Source organism: Argentina silus (genome assembly GCF_951799395.1).
Source record: "Argentina silus genome assembly, chromosome: 17".
NCBI classification, from domain to species: domain Eukaryota; kingdom Metazoa; phylum Chordata; class Actinopteri; order Argentiniformes; family Argentinidae; genus Argentina; species Argentina silus.
In genome coordinates, this window is record NC_139671.1 from 3,547,003 (window position 1) to 3,568,420 (window position 21,418).

The following is a 21,418-nucleotide window of genomic DNA, read 5'->3' on the forward strand; positions in this document are numbered from 1 at the left end:
GTATCTGGATTTCAGACATTTATTATGGATGAAATACCTCTTGTAATAAAATATATATGCTTCTCTTGCAGTCAATTGTCCATGTACTCTACCCTCCCGATCTGTCTTGACATCTTTATGTTTAAATATACAAACCACTACCAAGAACCATTTTGTCCAGACAGAAAGCACAGCGCATACAGAAGATGATCCTGCCACAATATCTGTACAAGCATACTCAAACAACAATTCGGTAAAAATTTAATTTATTTCATCATATATGACACTTAAAATGTGAAGACTTGGAGGTTGAGAATGCGAGTCCTATCATGTAATTTAAAATACTGCCATTACTTGATTATAGTTCAAGTGATTGTTTTCTACATTGCTTTTCCCGTAAACACTCAGTGAGGTAAGCACAGACATCAAAGGAAGCTTTGACCCCATGACCCTGACATGGACAGCAGTCTTCCATCTGGAAAAGTCACCGTTGTTTATGAGCACCGTGTAGCGCTGGTGCTAAGAGAGAGATACGGTGCCAAAGAGAGAGTATCTTATCCACATTAAATAAATCTGGTTATTTTTTTCTTTCTTTTTGTTTTTGTACACGTTAAAAAGAGTTAAAATCTCAGTAGAGCCGGGCCCCATATCCAAATGTCTGTTTGATGGCTTCAAAGTAGTATCTCTTCCACCCCTCCTTTGTCCTCTCCTCCTCAGCCGACGGGACTCCTTTACATTCCAGCCTCAGCTCTGTTTCGTCGCCTCGATCCTTCATGTTCAGGGTGATCATTGCATAGTGCGCTGGCAGGGGAAAATTAAAGACAATATTTAACTTAATCATTTGCTTGGAAAACAACTACACTCCATATACATATACACTCTAAATGTTTGGATTTGAAATCAAACAATTACACCCCCCCCCCCCCCCCCGAAACAACACACATGCACACCCCCAGGGAGAACAGACTGGGCTCTGGGCACAGGGTCAGCCATATTTCCGGCGTCCCTGGAGCAGTTCGGGGTTAAGTGCCTTGCTCAAGGGCACAACGGCAGTAGTAGGCACCTGGATATGATGCCAGTAACCCTCCAGTCACCAGCTCACATCCGGCTCCCTCCTGGAGCGGGGATCGAACCAGCAACCTTCCGATTGCTGGCCTCTCTAACCTCCAGGCTACCTGCCGCCCCCGTGGAGGTCAACATTTTCTGGTTAAAATGTTTTATTCAAAGCCTCCTGTGTCTGTGAATTGTATGAGTGGTAGACCACTTGCGATGCATAAGCTTACTGATCAATATCCTGGGGAGTGTTTTTATTGAGAAAGTCGTCGTAAGGAAAAATGTACACTGAACATTGTTGGGGTGAAAAGGAGCTGACACAAATCGATCTGATCGCCATAAGCAAGCATGGTGGGAAAACATACCAGATGGCCAGGTCTTGAACCTCCATTTCATAACAATTTTTTCATCAGGGACCTAAGTAAGTGGAAGAGAAAAATATAGTTAATAAATATACATCACACATACAACAGCTCAGCTAACCATTTGGTAACACTGTATTTGAAGTTAGCATACATTTGTTAATATTTTAGTTCTGAATTAGTTGGCCGTGGCCAACTGTAACAAAAGGGGACTTTTATTTGTACATATGTGCAATGTCAGAGGCAACATTAATGTGGAATAAATGTCCTGCAAAGGTTGTTATGAATGCTGCAGCAACACTGATGAAAGGTGTTATGAAAGGGTCATGTCAGGTGTTAATACTACTTTCTAGGGTTGTTAAACATTTAGCATTGAACTCAAATGGTTTAGCAAAAAAGGTCCAATGTAAATTAAGAAATTATTAAGCTAACAGTGACATGGGCGGTAACTTCGATATATGGTACTAAAAAAGGGAAAGACCAAAAAAAAAGAAAAAAGAAAAGACCACTTTCGATTTCTCACTATATATGCTGCATCAACAACAGCAACAAGCGGAGGAGAGAGAAAAGTGGAGGACCGGAAGAGAGAGAAACCATAAGTTGGCTAATCGAATCATACCAAGTGACCATCTGTAGCACAGGTGTCAAACTCATTCCATGGAGGGCCGAGTGCCAGCAGGTTTTTGGTTTTTCCTTTCAATTAAGACCTCGTCAACCAGGTGAGGGGAGTTCCATACTAATTAGTGACCTTAATTCATCAATCAAGGCGATGGGAAGAGCATAAACCTGTAGACACTCGGCCCTCCGTGGAATGAGTTTGACACCTGTGATTTATAGGCTGAGAGAGATTGATCAGCTTCCATCCATGACAGTTAGTAGGCATCATCGTTTACATGAAAATATTTGGACCAACTGAATGTTTATGAAAAATGTTCAGCTTTGAACATCCCTACCTTCAAATTGGGAAGTGTTGCCAATTGTGTTACTAAATTTTCTCTCAATACATTGCCACATGCTTTGTCTGGAACACAACAGAACAGCAATGATAATGTCCCAAGATAAATGTCCTCAGAAAATGACATATTATAGACCGTTTGGATGCTTGTTCTCACCAGATCCAGGAACTCTCCATTGACATTCCCATCCAGAAGCTGAAACTTCCCTCCTTTGTCTCCGTCAACAACAGCTGCAGAATGACTGAAGGCCCGGACCATCTGGACGGACAGAGAGGAAGAATTAAATCAGCATTGATCCCTCCAAGCCTACAGCCTGTGTACTATAACACGGTACTACTTCTACTGCTACTACATTACAACTGTGGTTATTGTCTGTGGGCTGTCTGTACTGTTGTGTTAACCCTACATTGTGACAGTGTGCGATTGTCATGTGTTTTTACTGTAATTGTGTGTAATAATGTGTCTACTGTGTGTGTATATTTTATATTTTATACTGTGTGTGTGTGTGTGTGTGTGTGTGTGTGAGAGACAGAGAGAGACGCTTACATCCTGGTTCATGAAGGTTCTGTACAGCTCGTCAGGTGAAGTGAGGAAGATCTCCGTCAGCGTGAACTTGCAGGTTGGGATCTTGACCCCTGTGTTGGGGGGTGGGGCCGGGGCCGGGGCCGGGGCTGGCGCCGAAACAGAGGAGCCAATCTGAAAAACAGACAGGCATGTGATTCATGCTGTGATCCAGACGTCACTTTATTTACATGGATGAAGCTGACATGATGTAAACGCTTAAAAAAATAAAACTGGTGCTGACATGGTGAAGTACTATGTTTGGCTTTTTGGAGTAACTACCCACCTGTGTCTTGTCCACCTTGACCTTGGTCTGCGACGGTGACGGCTGCGGCTTGCTCAGGCCGTTGACCGAGGGCAGAATCATACCCTGAGTGAACTCTGCAGCCAGGAAACATAGGAAATACTCAACTAACCAGGTAGGGTCCACATCGGTCAATGTCAAATGGAACTATCATTCATAGACACTACACAGAGTAAAAAGGCCTGACCTGTTTTGAGGTGGCCCACATAGCTCCCCAGAGCGGCTCTGACTTTTTTGGCTCCCTCCTTTTTCATGAGGTCCACAAGGGGAGTGTTGGGCTGATCCTTGCAGAGGGTCACGCTGATCTGCAACCGAACAGAATAGAAAAACAAAACTATAATTTTATGTGATCTAGTTTATGTGATCCAAAAACAGATTGTTCAACAATGTGCTGCATCCTAATTCTCCACCCTTCTGAAGTGTCTTTCACGAGAAGGGCTTGTGTAACAGACATGGTGTTTACTCACTGAAGTCCATGCTTACACCAGTCATATGTCTTAAACGTCCTGTTATGTTGCGGGTCAAATTGACCATTGCTCCAGTACCAACCATTTAAACACTGGCCTAAGAGCACAAGTGCACACAAGAGAATAGGGTAGAGAATTAGGACACAGCAATATTCCCTGCTACGGCTTACATCAAGGTCGTCCATGTCGTTCTCATCAGAGAGGTTGGGAACGTCTATGCTGCCTTTGTATTTGATTCCGGTTTTTGATGTTCCTGAGAGAGGGGGAGAGGAGGGAGAGAGGGGGGAGAGGAGGGAGAGGAGGGAGGGGGAAGGAGAGGAGGGAGAGAGTATGTACGGGTTAGATTAGTCGATAAAGCGATTTGTCAATCGCAAGCCTAAAAATCAATTCGAAAGTGTGTGCGTGTGGATTTTTGGGGATCGCACCAAGCAGCAACTATCAACTAATCGATTCCAGAAAAACCTAAGTCAGATCTCATTCCTAGTCATGAATAGGGCTATGGCATCAACAATACAACCGCAGGACCACAGACATGAACACGGATCGCAGTTCAAATCAGATAAATGGAGCTAGCTGTAGTTTAGGCAGGGAAACACTTTAAGGGAAACACCGCAGCTGTTCTTCAGGTGACACACGTATGCAAAAACACCATCACATGTTCAAGGGACAGAGGCTTAAAGCAGCCAGGTTTATGCTCCTCCATAGTTCAGTCATGACAGGGTTGTACTGGCTATGAGAGTAAGTAATTTGCACAATTACTGTAATTTATTTCTGTTTATACACTTGACATTGTATTACTAAAGTTATTGTTACAGTCATTACTGCTACTACTTACACTACACCCTTACGCACTACTATTGTCACTGTTTATTATTACTATATTATATTGTTGAGTTGTTGATTGAGGAGCAAGATCCCAAAGCATGAATTACAGCTGTATGCGAAGTGTGTGGAAAAACAAAACTTGATTTGAGAATTTCGGGGAATCAATATGACGGAAATCCATCGCAGTGACGGAGAACGTGAGCCTGCGAGATCCGATCCACTAACCGGTCCACGTGGCGTTGACGGTCCATTCGTAGAAGTAGATGAGCTTCCCCTTGCGGTTGTTGATGGACGCCTCTCCCTCCAGCTTGGGGACGTCTGTGACCTCGCAGCTGCCCTCCGCCCCCGCCACACGCAACCCCAGCAGCAGCTCCTTCAGCTTCTCCGTCGACCAGTCGGTGACGTCACGCTCCGTCCTGTGGTGGAGAACCATAGCGAGTACGTTAGGCGGACCGTACCGTGCGTGCACAGCCTAGACACGTTTTCCTATATATTTGGGGAATTTTCCGGATACAATCATGGCACAATTATTTACTGATGTAACAGACAGTCCCAACCCTTATGACTGTCCCAAGGATCCCAGTTAGACTTTTGTCGTCAGAACTCAAACAGTGTCAACAATGCTCAGAATAGTGAGAAAACACTACAGGTACGTTGGTTTGTGTGTGTAACATCAGGAGACATAACATTTACACGCTTTGGAGTTTCTAAAAGGACACTCTTGTGCTTCTTTAGACTACTTGCCTAGTTTGCTTCCACTACACACACACACACACACACACACACACACACACACACACACACACAAATTAGTGGGCTGTAAGACATAGCTAAATAAAAAAAATATGCACCCAAAGACCATCTGGATGGATCAACAACATACAGTAGGCAACAGGGCAGTTCTGTGTAAAATGACCCATGACCCAATTCATCAGAGCATATCAAATTGGGTGTCAACTGAAAGCTAAGAATTACAGTGAAGTTCAAACGTTTAAGTTAAAGTAGAGATTCTCAGCTCGATTCAATGTTTTCAGTTTCCCTATTTCAGGGAACCAGTCGTATTGGAAAATTGGCTTGACATGTGTTTCTAGATAGTCAGATGTGTTCCGTCACATCATTTGTGCATGCATAAGAGAGCTGTCAATGTCTAGTATTGATTCTAGGCTTTCCGTTTTCCTTTGGACACAATGCTAGCCCTTTCATTTCAGCGGGTTGCTACCCTTCGGTGCAGGTGTAAAAATATACTCCCATCTGCTTACACAGCCCCCCCCCTTACAGTTCCAAGTTCCAAAAGAGGACATGTTTTGGAAGGCACATCATTTGAATAAATATAGAGAGATGATCTGGGAGGTAAATCCCATCTAATATTTATCATTGACGAAGTTAACCAGGGTTCAAATTACTGCGGCACTCCCCTAACAAATCGAGGACCCCTATGAGAATCAAGTACCTGCAAATTTGATTGAGAAAATATGTCAAAATTATGAGAAAATGTAATTGTAGAGACAGACAGTGCCACTCTGACCACCTGCTCCATCCCATCTCTTGCCACAGCTGTGTAGTCTGAACCTGCTTCAATCGACAACGACCTGCCGGGAACCCCATTCACAAGAACTTGGAAATCAAAAAAAAATGATGCAGATTATGCAATAGACGGCGTGGTCAATACCCTACTGTACCTGTAGCATTGCTAAGAGAAAGGCTGTGACATCTCATCCTGTCTCCGAGGCAGTCTCTCTGACTTGAATCTTGAAGTCAAGATAGAGAGTTCTAGAAAGAGGTCCTGGCCAGTTCTAGCACTCTCTATTTTGTCAAGACAGCTTTACTGCAACCGCCGGCGCCTAGCTAAGCTAGCTACTACACACTGGAAGCCATGTGTTTCCTTTCTTTAGACTTGACTCACCAATGCCAGTTGTTGACGTTGGTTGCGTCGGCTCTTTCCTCTACGATCCAACGGGGATCTCCCTCGCCCCATTTAGCCATGACTGCAGTCGCTGGGATAGTTTGCTAAAATATATTTGTAGCTATGTAAGAGGTAGGCAGCGTGATGAGGTCGAACTAGCTTGCTCTTTAGCTAGCTGGTCACACAGTCGAACTGGCTGGCGAGCTAACGTTAATTTAGTAGCTCGCTAATAATGTCGGTCACTAACGATCAGTGAAGCAATATACGAATTAAATGTGGTTCAATTGCGTTGTCCTCTATCCGACTGCGCTGTGCTGCTGACTTGGCTCCAGTCGGCTAACGACAGATAGGTACAGATAACAGCTGCTCGACCCGCCGGCAACCCTAGTGAAACTCCGCCCAACAAACTCGTAATATAAAGTATAATTTCTTCAAAATAAAAGCGGCCACGTTAAGTTTCTGTAGCATTTAAAAATAGTAAATATGCATAAAGAAACCACTTCAGTTGGCCCCGGGGTTTGGCCCGAAGATTCCTTGTTTTATTTACATTAAAGAGTAGGACAGTAGTAAGCCCTATGGACCCAATGATCAGTTTTGAGCAGTTTCTCACCAGTGCTTTTCAATACCTGATGGGAATCAAATCTGTCCGATTTGCTAAACAATTTCGAGATGCCGGGTGTAATTGCAGACCGCAATTTGGGGTGTTTCTGGGCTTTCCTTGATATCTTTCTATGGGCTTTCCTTGATATCAATGATCAGGAAACGCCCTCGCCATTGATCCGTGGCCGTTTATTACACCCTTTATACATCCTCTATTATCCTTGGTTCCAGTCGCTATAATTGGATACAGATAACTGGGAAGCTGTTAGGTAATGGATAGCTAATTGATATTGACAGCTAACATCCCCGAAATACAAATCACAAGCTCCTTTTACACACCTCCTTTTACACACCTTTTACACTCTTTCCATCTCTCCTTCCCATTGTCCTGGCATGTGTGGTAACTCCAACTCCTGTGTAAATCCACATGTATATTTGTCTGTTTGTTTCTGTAGGTGGCTTACAAGACAGGACAGGCCTGGTTGATGAGCAAGGTGGGGCAGTCCTGGCCGGACAGACTCTTGAGTAGTGCTGAGTGAGATCAAAGGTCAAACACTGTGTGTGTGTGTGTGTGTGTGTGTGTCTGTCAAGATCGGTGGTGTATGAGGTGTATTTTATCATTGTGCTGTGAGTGGGTATGTATGAATAGCTAAATCCGGAAGTCTTGTAAACATAAACAGCATGGGACAGTACAGGAACTGACCAATGGCAGGCATCAATGGGCGTTTCATGATGTCAAGGAACACCCAGAACAAGAAACGCCGGTCTGCGGTCTGCAATTACACCCTATTGGAAACATCTGGCTGGTTGACATTTACGTGAGTTGCGAGATCAAGGCACACGCACTTTTTAGAGCAATGCGCAGTGGATCGCTGCAGTTACTTCTCAGACTGCATGAAGCAGCAAGTGCCTTCATTGCGGGAGGCACTTTTCATCAAATCGGTGGACTGCCTTCAAAAAACGCAAAGCTGTAAGAAGTAAGACCGATAATGAATCAAATAAGCACTACACCGTCCGGTAACTTTTCACTCATACGTCTGAATAATTGTCACCAATTCATTCATACGATTCATACAAGGAGGGGCGCTACGTCATTCGTGAGGGACATTCGTGAGGGACGTTTACTGCTTCCACTTGTTTACAAGTGAGCGTCAATAAAACAATTTACAAACAAGTAGGCCTCCAAGACAGTAGGCTAATTAGCTATGAGACTATATATTAACAATATATAAAATGGCTTCCTAAATAAAGTTTCTGCGGAAAGTTGCATTTTATATTAAAACAAATAATCGAAGTCTGCACTCAAATGCAACGTTTTTGTTTTTACTTTTAGTAGAATATATATTAAAAAATCCTTGAAATTAATTGATGATAGGAATAACCAAATATTAGGTTATTCGAGTACAATCTGATGAAAACACTTTCCCGGTGCTTATATGGGAATCACCAGCAAAGTGTTAGATCAAACTAAGTGTTACTGAACTAACACTTACAGAGTAAAATATTAACACCGACACAGATAAGAGTTGCAAGGTTACAATCTTATAGTTCAGTTGTAGGTCAAACACTATGATGAATCTCATCACTTGCTCAACACTTTGGGAGTTGAAAATATACACATATCTAGTGTTGAAAGTGCATTATATTGGTGTTAAGTTTTTTTTAATTCTCGTCTCTTTGGAAATTGAAATGAACACTGATGTTGTGTTGAAAACACTGTCACATTTAACTACGGGTGTTATTATTATTATTTTATTTTTTTAAATAAACTAGAATTAAATAAGCAATACATAAATCCACGAATTGCTTTTGCAACACCTTATTCACTTCAAGAGCACAGCACATTATGACATTCAAGAAATTATCCTTAGAACTCATTTACATAAAGCTGTCCAGGACCACGTAAAAGAACGTGTCGCTGCCATAGTACAATTGTAATACCTCAACTCTTTTGGTTTTGTAAGTGAAAGACTTTGCTCTTGCTCGAAAACATTAAATGCGTGAACATGTTCAATATAATTTTGGCTCTATGCTCCAAAGGTTTGAATTTAAAATCTAAAAAGCCATCAACATTTTGTATGACACCGCTCATGGTTGAAACTCACCTATCTCTAAAAGTGTTGCCGAGTAGACTGGTACCAGAGATGAGTTGAAATAATCGAAAAATATTTCTGTATTGTCCATTATAGGTGTCCTATGCAGTCCATATAGGGCACTGTGAGCTGTACGGCCACAGTAAAAAGCCAGCAATGTTTGGTAAGACACCGCTTTAGACTCAAACTCACCTGATCTACATTCTAGAAGTGTTGCCGAATAGACTGGTGCCAGAGATGAGTTGAACTAATCTGGTATTTCTGTACAGTCCATTATAGGTGCCTTATTCAGTCCAGCAGTCTGTAATATTTGTCATATTTAATATTTCTAAATGCTTAAACAAGTTTAACGTGGGCACTTTTATTTTGAAGAAATCCTCATTTCCATACACTCGTGGGTAGGTGGGCGGAGCTCCGCTATTATCGTTCACGGAACACAGATCAGATCCCATCACGACAGAGCAGTCACTGCTGGTTGTTGAGTTGTACATTTCTGAAGGTAATAAGCTCGTCTCTTTCTTGCTGTTGATCTATCACTGATCAGTTATGTATGTATGTATGTTACTGATGTGTTATTCTCCAGAATTTTGCATTTTCTTACACTGTTCATGCCATGACCATGTAGAAGAGACAGTCGTTTCCTATATAGCTAGCTACTAGCTTACCTGTCCACAACATAATAATGTGCCTCTAAGCTGTTGAAATAGCCAATAGGCACCTTTCTCTAATAGGCTAGTGTCATCAAGCGAGTGATTCAGGTATGATAGTCGTGAATCACCCTGAATCACACACTGTATCATGGAATCATAGCTAGCTAATGGTAGCTACTCACTCATAGGGTTGAATAAACACTAGAGGGCGCACTCTCCACAATGAACTGTGATTACATGGGGAGCTGCATTTAGTCTACTTTATTATTTTTCTGTGATTTGAGCGGGCATAAAAGCAATGTTGGTGATTCATAGCTTGCATGGTTGTTCACATGTGTAGTATCAACACAGATCCAGAATCTCACATCATTCAGAGAGAAAAAAGAGCACCAGCAGAGGTGAAAAGTGCTGAGTCGCGGTGAATGACCTCTTATCTTCTTCTACTGTGGAGAAAAAGTGCGGCCTGGACAGGTCTGGTCTGCCCGACTGCCCCCCGCACAATAGTTGCATGAAATCAGTGTGTGATATATATACGATTAACTCTCTTTCAGATGATCAGAGGTAAACCAGATGAGGACGAATATTGGAACAGTTCAAAATTCAAAGCCTTCACGTTTGATGATGAAGATGATGACTTCACCAGGGTAAATAACTTCTATATACAGTGCCCTGCATAAGTAATGGGCCAGCCTCTTTTGGCTCGACACTCCAAAAGTTTGGGTTTGAAATCAAACAATTACTATAGGGTTAAAGTAGAGATGTTTTTGTTGTTGATGGTATTGGTGTACATTGGTTTCACCATTCAAGAATTACACCACTTTTTGTACATTATTATTTTTGTTTGTTTTACTGTTTGCAGCTTAAAGAATCTAAACGAGCGGTGAACAGTATTCGCAGCCTCGTAGATGAAGAGGAAGATGATGATGATGATGTGCAGAAGGTCAACTGGAGTGGAGAGCCTATTGGAAGTAAGAGTACCATATAATCCAGAAACGTGACTTCTGTCAAAAAAGTACCTCACAAAGTTGGGGGAATGATGTATGTGCCTTTTGCAAGTGCAGGAGAAAGAAGAGGACGAGCTGGTATAGACGTGCATAATTCAAACAACATATGATTTTTCTCCCTTTTTGTTTGTTTAATTGTTTGTGTAGTTACAGAGAACTAACTTTGATTATGTTCGCCACCCACCAAGTTCTCTAGCCAACTAAAGCAGTTGGATGATAAGAATATCCCGCCCTTGCTCTAGACCGTGCCCCTAGCCCTGTTTGTCCTCATAAGGACCAGGACCAGTTTTAAGCACTGACACGGAACTAAAGTTGCCTGTCAAACCGTGCCGTCGGGCTCAACACTTAAAAACATGGCACTGTAACGACACGACGCGTAGATCACCGTGTGTGCAGTTATTTTCACCATACACACCTTTATTCGTATCTCTCTTGGTAGATCTGGGCCTAACATTTAGCACGACTGACATGTTCCTTCAGGCATCTCCTGGTCTGTCAAGGAGACAGCATCCAGCACTCCATCTGCAGGAGAGCTTCAGCAACAGGGCTCCCACAAAACCGTGGCCGCCCCTTCGTTGCCCAAGAACAACTCTGGCTACTCCTTAAGTTCACTCTTCAAAGGTACGTACGGCTCACTCTCCCTCTTCTGTCGTCCTGCACTTGGCATCGTCTCCCTGATGAATTATCAATACGTCAGAATGTCAGAACTCAGTTCTTTCTCTCTCCTCCTTTTAGGGAAGACCAAGACGGGGAGCTTCCAGTCCTTCTCTGAGAGTGAGTAGCATTGTAGCTACTACATAGTTACTACATGTGTACTACAGAGTAGTTACTACATGTTTACTACAGAGTAGTTACTACATGTTTGTCATATTGCATTATTATTTAAGCTTCTCTTTTAATTGGGGTGATCATTTGTTTGTATTTTATAGCTCTTGGTGATACTTCCACTAGAAATTATGCCCCGGAACTTCGGAAACCAAGATCTGAATACAAGGTAAACATCTACATTCATTCCAGAGTACTTTCGCCACAACACCATATGCTAAAATGTCAACCTCATTAATACCACTGGATATGTCGGCCTGCTGGAGTTACTGTATGTAGTCACAGCATTGGTCCACTGTGATGTCATTTTGTTGTGATGGCAGGATTATGTCAGTGATTGGACCCCCGAGGAGACGGTCAAGAGAATGCAACAGGGAAAGGTACAGTAGAAGTGGTGGTGTTAAGCATATATGAGTCATACAACTACCTTTTACCATGAGTACACTACTACAGAAACATTTCAGCGTTTCAGGTTTGATTGAGTTCAACCTGTGGTCTAACTTACAGTGTTGTTGTAATACACTCCATCCTGCTTGTACTGTATGAGACACATCATTTAAAAACACATGCTTAGGTCTCAAACAGTTTCTGTATCTTACTCTGCTACGTTGTGACAAGGAAAAACAGTGACAGGTTGGCTAACTAAATGTGTTGTGATGTCATTAATATCATACTATTCTATTCCTCCGTCAATCATTGTGTTTACTCATAGGCCTATTGGTTGTGTTAACTTGTAGGCCTATTGGTTGTGTTAACTCGTAGGCCTATTGGTTGTGTTAACGCGTAGGCCTATTGGTTGTGTTAACTCGTAGGCCTATTGGTTGTGTTAACTTGTAGGCCTATTGGTTGTGTTAACTCGTAGGCCTATTGGTTGTGTTAACTTGTAGGCCTATTGGTTGTGTTAACTCGTAGGCCTATTGGTTGTGTTAACTTGTAGGCCTACTGGTTGTGTTAACTCGTAGGCCTATTGGTTGTGTTAACTCGTAGGCCTATTGGTTGTGTTAACTCGTAGGCCTATTGGTTGTGTTAACTCGTAGGCCTATTGGTTGTGTTAACTTGTAGGCCTATTGGTTGTGTTAACTTGTAGGCCTATTGGTTGTGTTAACTTGTAGGCCTATTCGTTGGAGAAGTTCCGCTCTTTGCAGGACAAGCTGTTTCTGCTGGACGAGGCTGTGAACGCACATGATGGAAACGTCATCACTGCGGTACGGTGTTGTTTCACTGCTATTCAAAGGAAACTTTTCTAAATTGTAAGTATGTTCTACTTATGCTCGTCTCTGACATTCAATTGCAGGTTTTAATTTATTTGAAGAAGACATTAAGTAAAGGTGAGTATTTTTTAACATCATGTTTTTAACCAATTTCACCTTTTAGGTAATTTGATGTTGTCCACCATCACATAATCTTACTCTTAATCTTAATCTTATGTATCTTTTTGCTTTCTAAACAGTACAGTAGGGGGCAATATTTAGCCTCCAAACTTTTGTGAGTTGAAAGTCTGCACCACTTAATTAAGGACAAATAAGATTAAATATATAGTTACACTCTCGAGATGGCAATTTATTTTCTTTTTTTGGCATTTTTGTATTAATTTTTGGGGGAAAAAATCAGTTGCAAACATTATAAATATAATAATAATCTGGCTCAATATGTACAATTTCATGATGGTTTCCTGTGTTTCTGTGCAGAAATTGTCTTTCGTGAGTTGATATCAAGGGAAATAGCCCTTCGGCATTATATTCACTACCTGAAGGAAATGGGAGAACAGAAAGTTTTGGTACAGTTGTTCAAGTAAGTAACAACAATATGGTTGACTGAGAATGTCATTTTTAAAGCAGAGGGATCTTATCCATGGATGTGTCTCGTTACCTGGCTAGACTTGTTTTGTTATCAGTTATGTTCATGGAGTGTACCGCAGCTCCTGGGGTGTCAGTAAAGGGAAAATGTTCAGGATGTTGCAGATTGAAATCTGACAGTAGAGCTGATTTGATTCCTTACTCTACATGGAGGAGAATCTGTTGAACACGATACACTGCTACACTGCACATTCAGTAACATTGCACCACCCACTCAACAGAACCCTGGTTGTTCTGCATCTGCTTTATCTGATGTTAGCGAATGATAGGCGTACTTGTGCATGCCTGCATTCTGATTGGTCTCCTGTGCCTCTGATGTAATCCAGGTCCCTGGGCAGAACAGAAGACATGGCGGTATGTGTCCATCAGTGTTTGCAGTCAAACGTACTGTGGTACTGTGCAGAAATGAAGTCATGATAGAACATTGCTCAAAACTCAAATAACTTTGTTGGAATAGCAAGACATGATGCAAACACATCTTTGATCCATACACCTAACACCAGGAACTCTCAGTATTCAGAATGTTGTGGAGAAATGTAACAAGGCAGACACGGTCCTTTATCTATCCCATATGACAGACAACCCTATACTGTACATGAAGAACATACATGTATAGTCTGAGCATTGCTCTGCTAAACATAAAAACAATTTGGTAGTCAGCGAGTTGTAACTTTGCAGCCATTGGCTAGCCAATGCATGTCTTATCTGAATGCTCGAGACTCATTGGTTAGTTTTTGTTTGGAAACTCAAGGAACTTTTATCTGTGTCCACGTTCATTCTCAGCTGATGCAGTACAAGGAGCACCTCGACATCAAAGACGAGAACAGAAGGAGAGACTTCTTGAAAAACTGCCTCAAGTAAAGATCCACTTGTCAATACTTTACACTTACATTACTTTACACTTACATTACTTTACACTTTACAGCCCCAATGTAAAGGTTTTTGTAAAAAATAAAAATAAAAAAAATAATACAAAGTTTTGAAAACATACTACAGTTCATAGTCATACAAGACTCAGTGTCACATTTAGTCATTTAATAATCAGACCAACATCATGAGACAGACAGTATGCTTTGGATGCCAGTTTCATTAACCAGTGCTATGGGGCTTTTTGCAGTCTCCCCTTCTCACCAGACGATGCCACTCATGTTCAAGACCACTACACCCTCCTGGAGAGACAGATTATTATCGAGGTGAGAAACTGTTGCTGTTTTAAAAACAATACTCAAATGAAATGTGGTATGAAAATAGACAAGGACAGTCAACCCATTTGGTGATGAACGTCTCTGAATGTGTCGTTTACGGATGGGAAGAATGATGTGACACCACGACGTCATAAACTGTGATGATGTGTCATGTCAATATCTATGAAAGACTTGTTTTATCATTGACAGAACATTCCATTGATGTGTTACCCTATCTTTGTTTACAAGGCTAACGACAAACACGTGGAGAGCGGCGGCCAGACAGACATCTTTAAAAAATACCCTCGGAAAGCCTCCATCCTCAACATGCCCATCATCACCACTCTCTACTACTCTTGTTTCTACCACTGGGGGGAGTCAGAGGTACGTTAGTGCTGCTGCAGTGATCCCACATGGTGTGGTCCTCGAGAGCGACAGGGTGTGAATTCACGGCTTTTGTTCCAGCCCAGTACCAGTACTTAAACACCTGGTTCAGCAAGTTTAGGTCTTGATGATGATGATAAGCGCATTAGCTGAATCGGGTCAGTTTCCCAAAAGCTTTGTGGCTTATGTAGTACTTTGTTCACTTTTGTTGTTGTTTGAATCCAAGATTGCCCCTTTAACATCACGGATTAGCAATGTTGCTGTGATGTTGCCGTCTTTTCAGGTTAATTCAAATGTAACAAATTGTGTGTGTGTGTGTGTGTGTGGGCGGGCGTGTGTGTGTGTGGGCGTGTGTGTGTGTGGGCGTGTGTGTGTGTGGGCGTGTGTGTGTGTGGGCGTGTGTGTGTGTGGGCGTGTGTGTGTGTGGGCGTGTGTGTGTGTGTGTGGGCGTGTGTGTGTGTGTGTGGGCGTGTGTGTGTGTGTGGCTGTGTGTGTGGGCGTGTGTGTGGGCGTGTGTGTGTGTGTGGGCGTGTGTGTGGGTGTGTGTGTGTGTGGGCGTGTGTGTGTGTGTGTGTGTGTGGGCGTGTGTGTGTGTGTGTGGGCGTGTGTTTGTGCTCATAATGGTACTAGTACCAGACCAGTATTGGTTGGAAAAATGGAATGTTAGAGAAAGGCAACACACATTAACTGGTCCATCCTCGTCTGCAGGGGACATACAGCAGTCCAGCCAACATACGAAAAACGTTCAGGGTAAGTGAGAAAGCTTGGATATTCATACTTGAATGTTTGTATCTGTCCAGTTTCTACTACAGTTACCAGGTCGTTACTTGGAATTTGGTAACTGTGTTTAACTATTTTGGCTCAGTTATGAAATCAACAAACCAAAATATGTTTGAAGACACATTTGGTTTGATTTAAAAAACTGAGCCAAAGTAGTCAGTGGGGAAAGGTGAACTGTTGAACCGTTAACCGATATAATTTTTTTCACAGTATCTCAGGGTTGAAGAGTTTGTTTTTGTTTAGTATGACACCTTCTGGTCTTATCTTTTGCCCATCAATGTATAACTTACTTTACTTTATTGATCCCACATGGCCGCAAAATACGTCACTGAAGTACATGGGCATTGACAATTATGCATTTTATTGACAACAATAAAATGCATAATATACATATTTAAAACACATGGATATAAAGGCATGAAGAGACATAAGTTACCAGTACAAATGGCTGTTGTCCATTAATGAGTGTGGAATCGTGTGGGGGGATTTTCTGTAGCAAAAATCCCCCTGTAGTTCTGTCCGTGCACGGGGGACTGAGTTTGTGACTGTCTTGTGTGCCTTTTAGTGGAGGTTTCTCTGGATGGGGAGTAGCCAGTGCCTAAATTGGGATAACAAAGTCTGTAACACACACTACACAATGTAAACATAACGCTCATATTTTTTGGGGAAACAGACATCAGTGTTATGATTGGTAGCAAAAGTCAATCTGTAGCTAACAAACAGTAAATACAGGATGTTCTAATTTGGCCCACGGTTTACTGAGCTTGCGGTTAAGGTAAATTGAATCGTTTACTGGAATTTAGCGCTAATTAGCTTTCGCGCTGACGCTTTTGCCGGCGATCATAATGATGAGTTTTTCCAGTTCTGTTTACATTCTGCAGTTTGTGACGTATGGATTTTTACAGCTACGCTTTATAGCAGAGTTTCGTGAGAATCGAACATTAGAACTACAGACTATAAAGGATGTTGTGTTTTCGTTTTCCAGATTGCAGAAAAACAGTTTCTCCTCACCGCTCTTGGGGCCAGGGCAAAACTAAAGGCGTGGTTTGACGTGGACGCGTTATTCACCACCAAGAACTGGCTTGGCTACACCAAGAAGAAGTCGCCCATCGGCTTTCACAGAGTAGTGGACATACTGCAGAAAAACAATGCACCTGTGCAGGTTTGTGACCTGTTACAGACGCACCAACTCAGGTTGACCACCGGGTGGTGCTGTCCCTGAAACACGGGCTTACCTTCTGTTTCCATTGTTTTGAAGAGTTTTTGGGGTTTTCCTCAGTCAATGCATTTGAATTTGCAAAACCAAACGTTTTCTCGAATACTTCCTCTAATTTCATTCTGTTCTTTAATCTGACAGTATTCTAGTTTACATCACATCATTGTTTTGCATAATTTAAACTGGCTGATACATAAACTATGTAGATTTGTGACTGCACTGTTGGTAACTCCTCTTTCCTTTCCTCCTCATCCTTTCTCCTCCATCCCTCTCTCTCAGGTTTTGCAGGATTATGTGAATCTGATCGATGATACAGAGCTGAAGATCAGTTTGGCGCAGAAGTACAAGTGTCATGACGTCATCATTAATGTAAGACATCAGATAAACACATACTATACAGTACTATGATAATCATCTCAAGGACCACTATTAATGCCTGTCATTTGAAACATTAATGACATTTTTGATACCATGCCCATCGCTCATGGACTCAATTTCAGTTGTTAACAGTATCTTTACAAGTAACACCAAATCTTTTGCATCTTTTGGCAATTGTCATAATGTGGCATGATTGATTAATTGATTGGCGGTTCCTTGGCCTGATCAGACGTACAGGGACCTGAAGGACCGGCAGCAGTTGATCGCGTATCGGAAGAAAGTGGAGAGGGGTTCTCCAGAAGACAGGAAGATCGAGGAAATCCTGAACAACTCGGTAAGTTGGGAGCCCCCAGGGATCGACCAGCTACAACATGTGTAGGGTTTTGTAACCGTTGTGCTGCAATACCTGATTGACCAACTCAACTACTAAATACTTTGACAATTGTCTCTAATCGTGGATGGCTGGAAGCAAAGGCCTTTTGACCATCCATATGTAGCAGCGTGTTCACCCCTGGTCCAGAGGGTGTGCATGGTTCTGTTCCAGCCCAGCACTAAACACATACTTACTTCAATTTTGATGATTTGTTGATCAGTTGAGTTTAGGTGTTAAAACTCTAGGTAGGGACAGAAGCCTAGACAAACTCTGCAACTCTGAAGGTTCAGGAGTGAAGATAGATAGATAGATAGATAGAAACTTTATTTATCCCAGGGGGAAATTCAGGTTCCAAGTAGCGTACAGACATAGAGGTATCACACATAACATACACATACAACATACAACATACACATACAACATACAACATACACATACAACATACACATACAACATACAACATCAGCAGGATTGTAAACAGGCGAGGTGCAGAAGACTAATCTCAGGTGATTATTGCAGCACAATTTGGCCCATAAGTGGAGAATGCATCAACGATAAGAGTGGCCTTGATTGGACAGGGTGGGCATAGGCCTGCTGAGCAGTAGGCGGAGAACAAAATAGACTCCTTTTGAAAATATTACTCAACGTTAACAGCATGACACATAGTTTCAGGAAACCCGGCAAGTGGATTTCCACAGTTACACATACAAACACACACATACAAACAGACAGTTTTTTGAACTATTGAACGATCACGTTGTCTCTGAGAAGGAAAGGAAGTGGTGAGTATCATAGATACCGTAGTACGCAATCTGTTGTTGTTTCCTCTGAATAATGATAACGATCATAAAGTGTGTGTCTGATTGGAGGAACCCATTGTTATACGTCTGCGGGTGGACGTCAGACTGATGCTGGATTGGCCTTCTTCCCTACAAGGGCACACTACCTCATATGTAGGCTTTAGTGCCAGTCCTGATCAAACTAGTGTTGTCACGATACCAACATTTTGACTTTGATATCGATGCCACGATTTTGACTCTTAAACAACACCACGCTATCCAAAAAGACATCGGGCAAAGTAAAAGAATATCCTGTTAAATAACAGAACATGGACATTCTTGTTTTCATATCCTGAGCTGTCAGACCTTTTCGCTGACCTGTCATGATTTGAACTCCTTGAAGAGGTCGGGATGCCTATAGGAAAGATGCTTGGCTAAATGTGACGTGTGGCCTCCCTTTGACCTGCATGGCCTTGTGACATCTTTTACAAACAGGCTTTGTGATTTTGGTCGGCTCACCGTCATCATTGGCTCTATAAGCAAAGTATCGCCAGATTTCACTTCTGGCCTTTTTATCAACAAGCTGGGGACGGCCAGCATCGACACTTGAGGCTTCCATCCTTCTCTTTCCTATGCCCATATCACCATGGGTTAGAATCCGGCCCATGCCCTGCTGACATACCCTCTCCTCCTTACTTCCTGTCTTTCTCTACTGTCTCTGTCCAATAAAAATGAAGAAGGAAAACTATGAGAGTGGGACTGCCCCACGCCAAAAAATAACCTTTAAAAGAAAAGCGAATCCTGCACCGTGACGAGAAGAATATATCTGATTGTACCGTACGTCATTTGGTACGTGTCTTTGTGTAATTGCAGTAGTTCCTCTTTCACTAGACTTCCTGTTTTAAGCCCTCCATCCTCAAATAGAATGTTTTAACATTCAGAAAACAGTCCCCTTCTTTGAGCAGCCCACATAATCAGAACTGCAATTCATTGTCAATATGTGACAGTTTCACAGATCCAGATGAAGCCGAGGCTGAAAAAAAAAAAAAGACTGAGGAGCACTGCTGTGCTTGCAGTATTCTCAAGCAGACAAAGGGGAGGAGTCAGGGAGACTGGCCAGACAAGCTAAATGGCATTGGATAGGCTTGTATTGAAGTAAAATATGTCAAAAGAGAAGCTGTAATTCCAGAAATACCAAGGGAAAGTTTAAAAGCCTTTGTTGTGGGCTTACCACCAACGCGTTTGGACGTTTGCCTTTGTCAGTGTGGCGTAGGTTGCATTTGGATTCCTTACTGTGTGTTCAGATAATAAGCGACAAAACAATTTGTGAAACAATCCCATTTTTCGCGTATCAAACTATGCTTCAACCCGCCTGGACTTGGTGTTGCTGAGCATCTCAGGTCCTTTAAAATATAGAACTAGTTCTAAGCTTTAGAGGTTACTCTGAATCCTTTTTCTCTTTTCTTTCAGCAAATCCGATGGAAAAACTGACATCTAAGTCACGGACTGTCAACACGCAGCTTCAAATGGAAGAATGATTTGTCCCCAATTAAACATTGGGGAGACATTTATTATTTAAGGCACCAAGAGCGACCCTGTAATGATCGGTTTAACTGGCAAGTCAAAGGTCATCTTTCATACCTTTGGTGTGGTGGCTGAGAAGAGAGCAAGGAGCCAAGCAGATGAGCCAAAACCTTCCCATTTCATGACTATTGTTTGTTTCATGTGCTGTCTGCTATAGTGTTTGCTTGAACTGCATATCAATGAGACCCGTGTCAAAATTACTTTTGTTGTCGTTCAATAAGTGCTTGATTTATCTTGCCGGCACAGGGTGGGCAGAGTTTGCTCCTGTGAGGCTTTTCCATTGGTTCCGGACAAGATAAATTAAGCTCAGTCTCACTAAGTCAGACTCTCCATTTAAATGGTTGTAAACATGGCGGAAGGGAAGGGCAGGGCATCGCCAGCAGCTCAGGCAGGAACTTTAGGAGGTTGGAGACTTGCTGACAGCTTCCTGTCCCCCAACAAAATTAATTGAAAGAATAACATTTTGACCCAGGTCTGGCACCCGCCAGGTCTGGCACCCACCAGGTCTGGCACCCACCTGGGCTAACACCCATTTGGTCTGATACCCATCTTGCCAAGTGTCCTTTGCCAAACCTGTTCACTGCGTCTTGTATGTCCTGATATTCACATTCTTGATCTAATTTATGTTTTTATAAACATATGAAAATAAAAGATATTTAATAAGAAAGATATGTAAGTGTTTTATTTCACAATCAGATTTTAGCTGGTACTTTACTCGTATGTGGGAACAATCTCTACTTTCTGGTTCAAATAATAACACAATTGGTACACAAACTACCTAGTCTTTTTTAAATGGTGGAGGTACTTGTGTCAGTAGATGTCAATGAATCTGAAGAACCTTACATTTTAGCATGTAATATTCAGCTAATTACCATTTCACTATTGTACTTTCTAAGTGAATAGTAGAAATCACTGATCCACCTATCGAGTGAAGCGAATTTGGAAGCCGCCCCACAATAAAAGTGGTGGGGTGACTGCTTTGTTATTGTTTGAATCCCAGATTGTCCCTTGAGAAGGAGTTGTGGGGTGGTGTCTTTTGTTCAGTGCAGTTCACTCTGACACCGGTCTAAAGTTTGAAAGGACCTTTTAAGTGTAAAGTCATGTGTGTATGCAGGTGTCATATTTTAGCCATTATTCCAAAGTTCATGACTTTCAGTTCCCCCTGGAGCGTCTCAGCTCAGTGTTGCTTTGTGACAGAGGCATGTTCTGTTCTGATTAAAACCATCAGAGGTGGCAGCGGGAGGTCAAGAGGCCCCTGACAGATTTCCCACTAATCATTTCTTAAAGCTGTTGAATTAATCA

At 42.2% G+C, this 21,418-nt stretch overlaps 2 protein-coding genes across 2 annotated transcripts; one reads left to right on the forward strand and one right to left on the reverse strand.

Annotated features, from left to right (window-relative positions):
* Window positions 1-228: 228 nt before the first annotated feature.
* Window positions 229-6,765, reverse strand: ahsa1a (AHA1, activator of heat shock protein ATPase homolog 1a). The gene is made up of 9 exons (XM_083688289.1): window positions 6,411-6,765; window positions 4,733-4,923; window positions 3,853-3,935; window positions 3,403-3,520; window positions 3,198-3,292; window positions 2,897-3,046; window positions 2,507-2,608; window positions 1,398-1,449; window positions 229-780 (listed from the first exon to the last, which is right to left on the reverse strand). The coding sequence occupies exons 1-9, from the start codon at window positions 6,488-6,490 to the stop codon at window positions 608-610; spliced, it is 1,044 nt and encodes a 347-aa protein (XP_083544415.1). The 5' UTR covers window positions 6,491-6,765; the 3' UTR covers window positions 229-607.
* Window positions 6,766-9,553: 2,788 nt separating this feature from the next.
* Window positions 9,554-20,776, forward strand: vipas39 (VPS33B interacting protein, apical-basolateral polarity regulator, spe-39 homolog). Its single transcript, XM_083689186.1, has 19 exons — window positions 9,554-9,602; window positions 10,305-10,397; window positions 10,613-10,721; window positions 11,238-11,378; window positions 11,493-11,531; window positions 11,687-11,751; window positions 11,906-11,962; window positions 12,695-12,787; window positions 12,877-12,910; window positions 13,271-13,373; window positions 13,765-13,792; window positions 14,222-14,295; window positions 14,556-14,631; window positions 14,872-15,006; window positions 15,715-15,756; window positions 16,772-16,948; window positions 17,282-17,371; window positions 17,610-17,714; window positions 20,003-20,776. The coding sequence occupies exons 2-19, from the start codon at window positions 10,305-10,307 to the stop codon at window positions 20,021-20,023; spliced, it is 1,482 nt and encodes a 493-aa protein (XP_083545312.1). The 5' UTR covers window positions 9,554-9,602; the 3' UTR covers window positions 20,024-20,776.
* Window positions 20,777-21,418: the final 642 nt, after the last annotated feature.

What these genes read in the sequence shown, in the direction of transcription:
- vipas39 (XM_083689186.1), top strand. Translation starts at nt 10,305, where the DNA reads ATGATCAGAGGTAAACCAGATGAGGACGAATATTGGAACAGTTCAAAA. An exon ending in GAGTGGAGAGCCTATTGGAA is followed by an intron (nt 10,722 to 11,237) that starts GTAAGAGTACCA and finishes ATGTTCCTTCAG; the next exon opens with GCATCTCCTGGTCTGTCAAG. An exon ending in GAAGAAGACATTAAGTAAAG is followed by an intron (nt 12,911 to 13,270) that starts GTGAGTATTTTT and finishes GTTTCTGTGCAG; the next exon opens with AAATTGTCTTTCGTGAGTTG.
- ahsa1a (XM_083688289.1), bottom strand. Translation starts at nt 6,490, where the DNA reads ATGGCTAAATGGGGCGAGGGAGATCCCCGTTGGATCGTAGAGGAAAGA. An exon ending in AACGTCAACAACTGGCATTG is followed by an intron (nt 4,924 to 6,410) that starts GTGAGTCAAGTC and finishes TCTCCACCACAG; the next exon opens with GACGGAGCGTGACGTCACCG. An exon ending in GAACCTTCATGAACCAGGAT is followed by an intron (nt 2,609 to 2,896) that starts GTAAGCGTCTCT and finishes CTGTCCGTCCAG; the next exon opens with ATGGTCCGGGCCTTCAGTCA.